The 13,735-nt window shown below is 37.6% G+C and overlaps 1 protein-coding gene across 36 annotated transcripts in view; it reads left to right on the top strand.

Moving 5' to 3' along the window:
* Positions 1-13,735, top strand: part of SYNE1 (spectrin repeat containing nuclear envelope protein 1) — a 290,474-nt gene that overhangs the window by 200,193 nt on the left and 76,546 nt on the right. For 24 of the 36 annotated variants that reach the window (XR_015283259.1, XM_086877258.1, XM_086877260.1 and 21 more), the window contains 7 exons: positions 62-223; positions 1,461-1,655; positions 5,025-5,198; positions 6,998-7,189; positions 11,434-11,568; positions 12,180-12,286; positions 13,335-13,485. Coding sequence is in view for 35 of the 36 variants with exons in the window: in XM_086877258.1 (XP_086733384.1) it covers positions 62-223; positions 1,461-1,655; positions 5,025-5,198; positions 6,998-7,189; positions 11,434-11,568; positions 12,180-12,286; positions 13,335-13,485 (1,116 nt within the window). In the remaining variant the exon portion in view is untranslated. The remainder of the gene's footprint in view (positions 1-61; positions 224-1,460; positions 1,656-5,024; positions 5,199-6,997; positions 7,190-11,433; positions 11,569-12,179; positions 12,287-13,334; positions 13,486-13,735) is intronic. The other 12 variants (XM_086877290.1, XM_086877286.1, XM_086877277.1 and 9 more) reach the window with 1 other exon arrangement.

The following is a 13,735-nucleotide window of genomic DNA, read 5'->3' as shown; positions in this document are numbered from 1 at the left end:
GAAGCAGACTAAATAGCAGATCCTGTGTCAGAGGTCAGAATTTATACCTTCCATTCTTCAGATCAGTGAAAAGCAGCGCACACTCTATGAAGCTCTTGAGCGTCAACAGAAGTATCAGGACACACTCCAGTCTATATCCACGAAAATGGAGACCACTGAAATCAAGCTAAGTGAGAGTTTGGAACCTGCCAAAAGCCCAGAGAGCCAGATGGCTGAACATCAGGTAAAATCTTACATATGAGGAGGAGAGGGAGAGTGCACATTGCCTGCATATCTTTTGTTCTGTTTTTGGGAGGGTAACCTCTAAAAAATCCTATAGCTGGATACCTCAAACATATGCATTTGTTGCATGAACATTCTCTGCTAACTGTATGTCTTGCCTTTCTGGCCTTCTTGTTGTCCTAAGGATGGTGTGATGAGGATTCTTTAAATAAGGAGCCTTTTTGAAATAAATAGAATAGATCATAAGAGTTTGTCCAGTTGCAGTTTTCAGCAAAAGCTTTTGTCCAAGATTGTTTCCAATGACGGCTATACATACTGTTCTTCAGCATCATTGCTGAAGAATATTTGTAATATTACAAATTTACTAAGATCATAACCAATACTGATGCATTGTATATTGATCAAAATAAATTTTTCACCTTGTTAAACAAAACAAACCAAAAGCACACAAAAAGTATCTCCCAAGTAGTCTCAAGAAGTAATGATCTGAATAATAAGAGAATACTTTATTAAGTAACACATCTGACATATGTCTAAGTTGTAATCACCTAAGTCTTCTATCTGATAGCTTGAATCTATGTCGTGTGGCCAGTGAGTGTGTTTATGAGAGAAAACAGGGGCATGTTTTAGCTTCCAGCAGAAAACTTTCAAAGTGGACAAGGAACATCCAGCAGTAGATGTAAATATTCAGAAATTTATTCCTTTTATAGGTATCTTGAAAACTAGTTCATAGGATAAGAATAAGAGTAGGAACTTACTTTGCACCATGGAATAAGTCTCTGAATATGTACATCTATTGCTGGATGTTTCTTGCCCACTTAGATAGTTTTAGGCTGGAAGCTAAAACACGCTCCTATTTTTCTCTCACAAGCACACACTCTCATACTTGTTCATTATCTTTACTGTGAATACTAGAGTGCCCTACAGATAATTTACTGGAGGAGTAAATTTCCAATTTCCAGAATAATTCCTTGTGATACATTGAAATTCAAGACATGTAATTAAATCAGTATGTAAGTAACCACATGTATGATCCCAACTTAAGTCTCTAAAAGCAGGACTCAGTCCTTATGGAATATTATCTCTGCCATACTGGTAGTGATACTCTGCTCTACTCTGTTCCTGGTGCTCTGCCAGGATAGTTGTCTTGAATTTTATATTTAGTCTGTGTCTCCTGAAATACTTCCTTCTTGCTGGTAAATGAAGCAAATGCATTCTGTGCTCTCATTTCTAAATAGGCTTTGATGGATGAGATTTTAATGCTGCAAGAAGAAATCAGTGAGCTTCAGACATCATTGGCCCAGGAGCTTGTTTCAGAACCACTGGATGCAGAAGGTGCTGATCAAATGGCATTGCAGTCCACCCTCACGGTCTTGGCAGAACGAATGGCCACAATTCGAATGAAGGCATCAGGAAAACGACAGCTATTAGAGGTACAAGAAAAAACATTGCCAATATTTTTAGTCACCATAAAAAAAAAAAAGTAATTTTCAGTTCTGCTTATATCTCACAATTCCTTTCAGTAATAAATTACCATTCTTTTTTTAGTGAGCCCCTCATCTTAATGCTAGGGGATAAGCAGCTAGAAAGAAATTGGAACATATTATGTATGTTCCAAGTTTCTTCTGGCTATATGTAGCCATATGGAGATACATATATCTGTATCTATATCTATATCTATCTGTGTGTGTTTAAATGAGATGCAGATATTAAAAGTCACACTCTCTGTCTACAGTAAACTTTTGAGAAATCACTTATCCAAGCTGTGAGACAGGAGAAGAGGGAAAGCTTAAAACAAGAAGCAGCTCCTTATCCAAATCTTTGCATCATTGTCTACACTCATCTTTCCAGTGATTTGCATGCAAACTAGTTTTTGTGGAAGATGCACCCCTTTATTTCTTTGCCTATCAACTTTACCAAAAATCCTCTGATAGATACTAAGGGGAGTTTTAGAAGCTCTTTACAAATAGGAATGTTTCTGCATATACTATACAGGTGAGAACATGCAGTCATGATAATGCTGGTTACAGTTTGGCTACTTTGAACACTGCAGGGCAGCTTTGTTTCTGTACTGTTAAGAACTACAGCAATGAATTCACAAACACAGCAACTACTGCCTCCATATTTTCCATCATCAATTGATTCAGAGAAGCAGAGTGAGAATTGGCTGTATGCATCTAAGGTGTGGTGCTTAGTTACCAGCTGGGGTTAAACCAAGACACTGCAGTGTCTCAGGGTGCTTCAGCTACTTTATTTCTGTCCAGTCACCTGAGATGGTGAACAGGTCATTAGAAAATATCTTTGCTAGTCTTAAAATAACAAAGTTGGGCTAAGCATTTCCTTCCCAGAAATAAAATAGCTTTTAATTAAAAATGAGAACTTGGAAGTAGAATAGGAGATCTAGCTGTTTATAGCTTGCACCCCATACAGGATCTAACATACATCTTGGTAGTACTTAGGAAATGCTAACTAATAATTTCAAGATAGAGTATGAGTCGAATGTATTACTCTTAACTGTGATTAGGATTCTTTGACACTATACCACAAGTATTCCCTAATAATACTGTCTAGGAAATATATGTGGTATTAGACAACAGTCAGTAATTTGACCTGTGTATTTCATAGCTCTGATTTCACAGAAAAAATCTTGCAGAACACCCCAGGAAAGTAAATGCAGAAATAAAGATAAAACAGGTAATGAAAATATCTTGCTGTTGAGGGTGTGGACTAGTAAAATTGTTCTTTCTGTGGACCTAATTTAACTAGCATTTGTTCAGGTCTGGATTATTTAAGACATCTAACACTATCATTATTCTTTAAATTATTCTAACAGCAATTTTAATTTTTTTAAATTGAAATTGAGCATGCAGAGAAGCTGTGCAAACACTTCTCTCTGTGAGGAAGTTGCCCTGAACATTTGAGTCTGAATTCACTTACAAAGTGTTGTAGGTTGACCCTGGAGCAGCCAAATACCCACCCTCCTCCTCTCTCTTGAGATGGGTTAAAAATAGAAGGCAGACAAAAAGACACATGGATCAAAATAATGACAGCTTAAACAGGATAAGGGAAAGCTGTGCATGAAAGCAGGGAATGAGGAACTTATTCACTATTACCCAACAGCAGGAAGATGTTTAGCTACTTTCCTGGAAAGCTCAGCATGTGTTTCTTGGGAAGACAAGCACCATAACCACAAATGTCCCTCCCTCCCTCCCTTTCCCTGGGCTTTTATTGATGAGCATGATCTCATCTGGTGTGGAGTATCCCTTTGATCAGTTCAGATTTTGCTGTCCTGGCTATCTCCTTTCCCAACCTATTGCCCACCCCCAGCCTATTTGCCTTTGTGAGGGGCAGATAGAAAGCCTTTATGCTGTGCTCAGCAGTAGCCATAACATTGCTGCGTTATCAGCGTAGATTTAACCACAGCTGCAAAGCACTGTACAGCCTGCAATGAAGTTAACTCCATCCCAGCCAGATCCAATGCAATCTTCTCCCCTTGTTCCATAGTATTTGCACCATGCTTAGGTTTCACATTATCTGATACAATCAAGTATCCTATGACCGTCCTATTTGTTTTCTTATTCACAAAATCCCCTCTATTCTCTCCAGAACTCAGTATCTTTCTTGTATTGAAGAGCACAAAACTAGACACAGTACTCCAGGTGGGGACTCACCAGTGTTAAGTAGAGGGGCAGGATCACCTCCCTCATCCTGGTGAGAACACTCCTAAAGCAGCCCCAGACACCACTGGCCTTCTTTTCCACAATGTTGGGTCATGTTCAAGCTGGCATCCACCAGGACCCCTCTGGTTCTTTTCTGCCAAGATGCTTCCCATCTGCTTATCCTCCAGCCTGTAGTAGTGCCTGGGGTTGCTCCCCTGCAGGTACAGGGGAGCACTTTACTTTCTTCTTGTCAGCTCATTTTTACAGCCTTTTAGGGTCCATCTAGATGGAAGAATAGCCCTCTGCTTATCAGCCACTCCTCCCATTTTATGTCATCAGCAAACTTGTTGTGCCTTATTATTGGCCACTCACTAGACTTGGATCACTCTCCCCTGGCCGCAGCTGTTCAGCCAGTTTTCGAATTCATATGGGGCAGCTAAAGGGTGAGCAAGACTTGCTGTCTTTCCAATGGATGGATGAGCTGATGAATGGACTTGGGGCATCTGTGTTGCTGTGATGCTGATGCTGCGGCAGGCATTGAAGCTTAATGTCCTTCCACACCCCATGGCTCAGGGATCCTCTGAGAGGCCAGAGAAAGTAGACAGCTCTTCTGGCTTCTCTTTATCTATGTGACTGTACTAAGGGCCCACCTGTACTTTGTTTGGTCCTTGAAGTATCCCTCTTGTGCCTCTCTTGAGAGACAGTAAAGCTGACTAACAGCCTGCTGCTAAAAAAGGCAAAGTTGCTCTCCTTTCCCTCCAACCCATTTTCAGCTCTGTGTATTCACGTGCATCTTTCTCCCTAAGCAAACAGTGCTGTACTAATTGAGCAAACTCAATTGGTGTGGGGGGAAACCCACAGGAGAGCAACAAAAGGGGGTAGAAAAGACTTCACCTTTAGAAAGCTGTAATAGCAAAGTTCTACTGGAGAAAGTAGAAATAAAGTGACTGAACTGAAGCAGAATTTCAGTCATCAGAAAAACACACTCATTGATTAAAGGAAATAATATTTTGTAAAAGACAGGTCTTACTATGGCTTAGAAATCCTGCATAGGATTTGTGCAAAATAGAGAAGAGCAACTTTTTACAAGTGACTGTTATGGTTTATTTCTCCTAAAAAGTAAAATACATTTTGTACCTCAAGGAAAAACTGAATGAGCAGCTCGAAGAACAGCGGCAAGAGCAGGCTCTTCAGAGGTACCGTTGTGAAGCTGATGAGCTTGACCACTGGCTACTCAGTACCCGAGCAACTCTGGACTCCGCTCTGCTTCCTGCCGAAGAACCTATGGACATGGAAGCACAACTGGTAGACTGTCAGGTAAAATATTAAGCCAGTTACTGAGCTGAATGAGCCAGCATATTTGTGGAGAAGTTTCTGAGCTCTTTAGCATCTTCTATATGCTCAGTAAGCTCCCTCAAAGATTTGTGGAACAAAATACAGCCTGTTCTTAGTTTCTCATTAGAGATTGCAAACAGCACTTTAGAAAGCCGATGTGAACGTGACAGTAGGAAAACAAAATGTCCTGGCTGCAGAAAGATTTAAAGTTCCACATCTTTCAGATGTTGTTCTGTTTAGCTTTGAAAGCACTATATTTGCTTCACTTACTGTTTTTGCTCGCCTCAAGCTGAAATTGTTGACCCACTCGCCTGATAGATATGAAAACACCTGCAGTGTACTTTCCTACATGTCCTTTTCCAGTTGAAGAACATAGTGGCACTAGCAGTGATGACTGGGGTAGTGCTGTGTTTTCTTCATGAATAATCCTCACATATATGCAAAAATAAAGGATAATCATCAGTATTTACTGATTTTATGGCTTGAAGATGAATCATCTCAGAATATCAAAACAACTGAAAAAGACATGTTGCTGCAATAAGGGTTTTTGCAAATACTCTTATTAACAAGACTTGGATCATTCCTAACATCCAGGTTCTCAAATTAGTAGAAGTTTTCTATTTTTAAATGATACTTTAGAATTATATGATCATTATAATTAAAATTACAAAAGAGACAATAGACAGATGGACAAAATATACTTTTTCTTATTAAAGAATGAGGATCTCAATTCTTTTAGGATAAATGAGAGTTAAGTTTTATGCGAGTCTGAAGAATTTTCACTGACAACACTTCATCATTGTAATTTTCAGTCTGCTTAGTCTCAAGAGTCCTTTCATCACCTGTCCTTGAGAGCCTTTTGTTGCATGTAGATAAACCCTATGAACTTCAACAAAGCATTTTTTTTTAATATAATCTGTAGGAAACTCAAAAAGTTAACTTTGTGGAAGAGTTATTACTGCTGTTCTTTTGCTGCTTCTTTAAATCTTAATACAATAGGTTTTATATATTTTTTCCACTTTTTAGAGACTCTGCAGGTCTTGTTCTGCACATATTCATTCAGGAGAAATATTTCTAAATTCATACTTGACAGTTGCTATGGAAGCAAAAGCATATGATGTCAGGCTAGGTTTCTGAGCTAGACTTGTTTGAGCATTGAATCTGGGAGATCAAAATATGCACAATGTCTCTAATACATGAACAGTTAATGGAATGTCAGGGAAGTAGCTTTTGAGAATAAACATGCCAGAGATTTGTCACTTTAAGTCTCTCTTTAGACTAAAGAGGATTATACAGAAATCCTTAAGTCCGTCATGCACCAATCAGAAAGAGCAAATAGTGAGAAGAGAGGCTTATCAACACAGCCAGAGCAACACATAGGAGGAGGTAGGAAGCACTTGACTACATGGAAATGAAAGAAGAGGGAAGAAGTAACTCTGGCTGCGTGCTTCATTTCTTGTCACTAATGGATGTCAGTCTAGCTTCTTAGCCATCCTTGCCTTTAGTATGCAAATAAAGAGCATCTTCTCTACAACAAATTATTTGTTTCAAATAACTTTTTAATTTCCTATTTTGAAAAAAGTTTGCAAACTGAAATGGCAAATACAAACATTTGCAAGCATTTTCTAAAGAACTCTGAATGTGACTTGAAGGAAAAACAATGATAATCTGAATTTCTCTTAGTTTGGCAACGGGTAAGGTAGGCCACAGGTCATCTTGCCTGAAAACGTGACAAGTGCTGGAAAATGTATGAATTTGGGTCTTTGTTTTTGCTGCTGCAGAACATGTTGGTTGAAATAGAACAGAAGGTGGTAGCCTTGTCAGAGTTGTCTGTGCACAACGAGAACTTGCTTATGGAAGGGAAGGCTCACACCAAGGATGAGGCAGAGCAGCTGGCTGTGAAGCTCAGGACACTGAAGGGCAGCCTTCTGGAGCTGCAGAGGGTGCTCCACGACAAACAGATCAACATTCGGGTGAGTGGCTCCTTCCAGCTGTTTTCATGGTGGGCAGGAATTTGGGGACTTCATAGCAACTTTATGTAACCGGGAAAAAGAGCATAAGCGTTGCACTGATTTAGTTTGCATTACTCATCTTTAGTCAGTAAATGGAGTTGTAACTCCAAAATAAAGAGCTGACTAGAAAGCTTTTGTTGATAATTTTCAAGTTAACATCGCTTTATGATAAAACTATCCTAACCTCCTCAGTATCTTCACTGAAAAGACAATAATGAAATAGATATGATTAGCTTGGTCAGGATATAGTCTGTTCTTGTTTCCAGTCGTTAGATTGTGTGTGGTCTGGGGCAGGATTGCTATCCCCAGTCAAAGAATGATCCTAAATATGTGCTTTTTTACAGTGTGCACAACACAGTGAACAGATAATATAAGGAAACATTTTTAATTATGGCTAATACTTAGTGGCATCGTTATACTAAATAAAATAGTATATAAGCAAAAATTCATTTAACCTCAGTCTTGCCCTAGGTTTCTATTCCTAGCAGCTTTGGTCTGCTCATTGCCACCAATTCATTGTATTTAACAGTTGCTTTTGGTCATTCTTTAGGTCAAAATAGCGTGTGGAGAACTGAATACATACAAGAAACCCAACCATGTAATGTGACTGACTGGTTTTGAATTTGCTTGCCCTGCTGTGACTCACTCCCCCCTCCCTTTTCTTTTACTTCTTTTCTTGGCTTTGCTGTGCAAATTAAACATGATAAGCTTCAAAGATTTCTGGCTTGTAATGCAGATTAAAGCCTACTGAGAGGTTAGCTTGAAAAGTCACTTGATGTTCTAAGAACTATTTTTAGTCCAAAGCAACAGCATAGCTTTAAAACTTCACGTAATTTCAGAAAAATAGAGAAATAAAAAAGAAAAGAAACCCCAAGGTATTTGTTCCTATCGCCTCTAAGGTGAAGTAACTTTAATGTTATTCTTGCCTATTTAACCTTATGACTAGGCAAATGAAAAGCTATCGACACCATGTAGGCACATGATATTTTGTTCTCATGTATTACCGGTGAAGTGAAAGCATCACAGAGTTTTTGCTAAATTTTAAAATACTTTCAAATATTTTAAAATGCAGTGATGTGATTTAGTTTACTTGAACTCTTAAACAGATTTTTTTTATTATTATTTTTCTTAAACAGATCTTCTAATATCTAAAATAACAACAAAATAATTTCCAGATGTAGAATATGAATGATGTAAGATGGTGCATGAATGCAAGACTCAAGGTTCTTTATGAATTTCAAGCCTTTCTTTGACTTCATTTACAGATCATGTAAGAAGATAGACATAGGCAGTACAACATCTAATCACTGAGCAATTTTTTTCTAATGAGAGGTTTTTTGTCATTTTCTGAACACTGAGGACTGAGACCAAGATCATCAGATGCCCCAAATTCTATCTAATACCAGTATTAAACTTGAGAAACATTACAGGCTAACAGCTCTGTTGTGCATGTGTGTAAAAAACTCTGACTTTTACGTCTTTTACATGTTCTGATAACCTTGTAACTGCCCAGAGGCATAGACCAAAAGAAGTTCCTCCCAAAAGAAGGAAGTTCCCAAGTAGCACTGTAAGACTTATAAAGACTGGGCTGTATTTTCCTTAAAGCATATTTCAGTCTGTCTATTATCCCTGTGCACAAGGCTTTTTAGGAGTCAGTGTGATATTCTCCAACTTTCTTGGAACAATTTCAGTTTTCTTCTGATTTTAGTTAATGAATGTCACTAGTGCTACGGAAAAGGTGACTTGGAGACCACCTACTTTATTCATAAAATAAAGTGGTGAAACTAACCAGAAATGTGCTGAACAGGAGTGTTCAGGACTATGCTGTCTCCAAAGGTAGCGCTTTGAAACACAAAATATTGTGTCTGTTACTGTTTATTCTCTGGTTTAGGGGCAATGAAACTGAACAGACTCCTTAAAAAACAAAGTAGAAGAGATTCTGCAGTAAAAAAACCTCAACAAAACAGATAGTGGTTTTTTACTTTTTATTGCAAAGGATTTGTGAGGGAAGAATGACTCCAGTTTCACAAGATAAAGTATGTCTTATATAAGTTTTTATAATTCTGAAAATCCTTTGAAAGATCGATTTCATCACAATCTTCTTCAGGGATTTTCCATTTATTTCTGTGACTGGACAGTGTCTGGGAATGACAGGTTCAAGCTTGTATTTCCTTGGCTGTTTAAATGAAACGTAATGCAGTTCCTTCAGACAGACATCAAATGAAAATGCAACTGTAAATGCAAGTTTATTTCAAACTTACATTCTGTAATTTGACAATGATAAAATCTGGTTCACAAATACTTTTGATCTAAAAAGTATGTACAGTAGCATATTTGCAAAACTTTGTTGCATCAACAAATGCCACAATCCCTTTTTCAGTGCTTGCTATTGCAGGAACTATGAGACTATTAATTATGTGTCTTAGTATAATTCTAAAATTATATCTTTTCAGTCCTCTTCCCAGAGAAAAACAGACCCAAAATGTAACTGAAAACAACCAGCCCACTCAAATGCAAAGAATTAGATACTGTTCCTTAAATAAATTTATGAGTTGAATAACTATGGTCCCTAGAGTATATAAAATTCAGCAGATTCTCCCCCCCTACAATTTGCAGAAAGATTGTCTGTTTCCTAACTTGTAATAGTAAAGCTATAATTCCAGAACTTCTTTACTTCTGATATACTATTTTCTGTGCTCAATCTGACATTCTGTAATGACATTGTTCAGACTCCAGCTGCATCAGCTTTTTCTAGAAACTTGTTCCTACAGAGTAAAGTATCAGAGTTTACCTGCAAACTGAAACCTTAGTAAAAAAAAAAGTTACTTCATAAAGCAAGGGCTAATGGTTCTTTCCAGCACCAGGTACTTCTTGTTTGTTTTTCTCCTCTTAACAGTTTATATCCTCTAACACTAATCGGTCCTTTCAACTTTAGCACACTCATCATCATCCCCCAAAATTAAAATCTTACACCTAACCTTCTACTACTTAGCAAAACTCTGCTGTTTTAGTGGCGGGTGTCAGGGGCAGTGGTGGCAGAGGTCCATCTCAGTTGTTAGCATAAGGAGCACCAGGTGAGGCAAGTAGGATTTCCACACCCACCTTCTGCCCTGCTGGTCCCTGTCTGATATGAGAAATGTCATCTGGAAGGCAGAGTGTCTGTGATTTGGGGAGCCTGCTGTTGAACCATTCAGCAGTCTTAATCTATTTAGAGTAAAAGCCAAATAAATCATGGGCATAATATGAATCCTACAAAAATGAGATATATAGACAAAATGGGAGAGATATTAAGCCCCAGATTTAGATCTTCAAGGTTTCAAAAAAACCAAAAAGGTGCAAGCTCTACAGTCATCATATGACTGCAAGTAATATTAAATAAATCCAGAGAGATGTGTGCACCTAAGCAGCCAGGCTTACAAGTCTGTCTTTAACATAAGGATAAGGCCAAGCATGTTAAAATACCTACATTAGAATACATTGGCTGCTAAAATTACTTAAACTTACAGCCAACATGGACTTTGGAAGCCAAGAAGTTGATAAAACATTTTTTTGAGCTTTTAAGGCATTTGGGGTTTTTTTGCATTGCTTACACAGAAAGCCTTTCTAATCACTCATGTTGGAAAAACATGATAGAAATATGAATGGAAGGAACTGTTGCTTTTGCTGTGCTGTTCCAACATTCTGTTGTTTGATCTCTCTTACTTTCTCATGTTCCTATCATGTCATCTGCTCTTTATCCCGTGTGTTTCTGCCGAACATGGAGTTATGTACTTACTGATAAGTACATTTTGACCAGAATGACAAGCAGAATTTTCTCCTTTTCAATTTGACAAAAAAAAATTTCTTTATATAGATAAAAAACCTGGCAGAAACAAACCACTGGATCCTTGCATTCTCATGTAAAGCTGCATCCTCCTCAAATCAAGGCTGGTTTTTAGAAGCAGAGCAGTCTTCGGAAACACATCAGACCAAGGTCTCTAACCTGTGGTCTTTGATTCTGCTAAGTGCAATGATGCATGTTTATTTTCACATTTTAGGGATGCTTTTCTTTACAAAAACCAGTAAAAGTCAGAAATCTAAAGTCATTGTTCACTTCAGAATTTACATGAGCCAGCAATTTGAGTGGTTTTGTGTAGATGAGCTGAACCTGCTTGCTCTCCAACAATGTAAGAGATTTTTTTAATCTTAATGTCTCTTTCTTAAAGCAGGGATCTTTGCAAGAAAAGGAAGAGAGTGATCTGGACTTTGTTTCCTCACAAAGCCCCAGTGTTCAGGAATGGCTGGTGCAAGCAAGAACTACTCGCTCACAGCAGCAGCAGAGTACCCTGCAGCAACAGAAAGTTGGTGTTTTGCTTTTCTTCTATTCCCATCTTTAGATTGCACGTAATGCTGTAGCTGAGCCACTCTTGTTAATATTTCCACTGAAATATTAATTTTTCCACTATTTTTTACTCACTGCTTTTGTAATGATGCATCTGAGTTCCCTATCTTATATCTGTAACAGTTAGGCAGGCTAGACTTCCTGGGTGACCATGGTCAATTCACATAATCACTCTATGCTTCTTTTGTCCATCAGTAGAAAAAAAATTAATTAACCCTTTAAATTACTCTAAGGAGAGAAGACAATACTCAAAATAATAACTTTGTCTTCATACAAGCAAAGATACACCTATTGCATGATATATTGGGTTGAATGATTTGAAGATATTCTCACTAGGGTAGGTTCCAGAAACTGCATTGTATTTGGTAATTAGTTCAGTAATGCAGTTTATATCCCCAGTTTTTCTGTATCCCTGGCTGGAGATTTTGGACCACTTTTGGTGTCCAGGCAAGCCATTTCAGAAGTAGCTTAGCTAACTTTGCATGATAGTTAAGCAAGGTAGATATACCCTTCCAAGGAAAAAACAGTAATTTTGAGATTGGTTCTGTTTTTTGTAACTTGCTGTGTTAGGAGCTGGAACAAGAGCTAGAAGAGCAGAAGAATCTGCTTCGATCAGTAGCGTGCCGTGGAGGAGAGATCCTAACGCAGCAAGGCTCTACCGAAGGCCTGACTTTAAGGTGTGCTTTCATGTGTTGTTCTAAAAAGTAAATTTCTGTAGCTGTGCTTTGTCATCCCTATGCTTACATCCCTCTTCTGCTCACTGTCCTCTAATTTTTTTATTTTTTTTTTATGGTTTTATCATTTTTATACAGCACCTAGGCAACTGGATTCTTGGTTTATAATTCAGGGGTCTGATAATACACAAACTGTTTTGTGATAATAGATCACCTTCAGCATTTAGAAATGTTCTTTATTCTTACTAGCAGGAATCACACTTAAACTAAAGACTGGTGAGACTCACCAGAGTCTTGTTAATGGCTTTATTATGGACCAGCACTGATGTGGGAATCACATCTTCCCCAAACATTAACATCTGCCGTTGTTACTAGATATTCCCAGATGAGATACTCATTGCTTAATTTTATTTTTCCTATGATTAGCAAGTATTTTTCCTTTTGAAGCCTTGATTCTAACACTAGAAAGTACTTAACCAGTCTCCTTCTGTTTGAGGCTTCCTTCTGTCAAATGATATTGTACTATATAAATTTAAAAAAAAAACAACAAAAGCAACAAAAAAACAACAGCCAAAACCAACAAAAAACTACCACCAATCAGAAAATTCTGAATGTGGTTAACTGTTTACCAAAGCTAAGCTCATATGCTTATCCTTCATTAAACTATGTCTGCCATTTTGACAAAGAACATGAGGAAGGAGTCAGATAAAATATTTAACTCATGCTTTAACTTCTTTATAGGTTTAACCTCTTTATAGATTACATTTCAATATAGTATATATTCAGTCTGGTTTGGGGATTTTTTACTTTTTTTGGATACTTGCAACTCTAAATAGTCTTCTAGAAAGTATATTTTATTTCATCAGACAAGAACTTCTTGCTGTTCAAACCAGCCTTTGTCTTGTTATTGGAAAAGCAAAACCAAAACCAGCAAGTCAAAGCTTTGAAAAGTAACACTTAACTTAAATGTAGAATTTCCTAATGGAAAATTATAACTTTAAATGGTTATAACTTCTGCATTTGTTAAACATTTATGCATCTTCTGATTCAGTGAGAAGCCTGATGTACTCTCTGAGGAATTAACCTTAGAAGGTGAGAAGCCATCATCTGAAGAACAGATGAAGAGGAAATGGGAAAGCCTAAACCAGGAATTCAGTACCAAGCAGAGACTGCTCCAGAAAGCTTTGGAAAAAGAACAGCTGGTAGCTTTTTTAATTTCTCTTTCCATTTTATCTTTGAAAGTAGCTGTTACAAGAGGTACAATATGTAGATCCATTAAGGTGCTCTAGTTAATGCATGAGATACGGAACATTTTATTTATTTGACACTTTAAAAACAGTTAAATATTGGCTCCAGCACTGCTCATGTTCAAAGTGATTTGAATTGCGCTACCATCAGATCAATGAACTAGAAAGGAAGAAAGAGCTCAGACAAAATGTTTATCTACTTACT

Source organism: Cyanistes caeruleus, chromosome 2 (genome assembly GCF_971803275.1).
Source record: "Cyanistes caeruleus chromosome 2, bCyaCae1.hap1.1, whole genome shotgun sequence".
NCBI lineage: Eukaryota > Metazoa > Chordata > Aves > Passeriformes > Paridae > Cyanistes > Cyanistes caeruleus.
The sequence above is the reverse complement of the archived record's forward strand: the minus strand, read 5'-3'. Positions and strand labels throughout refer to the sequence as shown.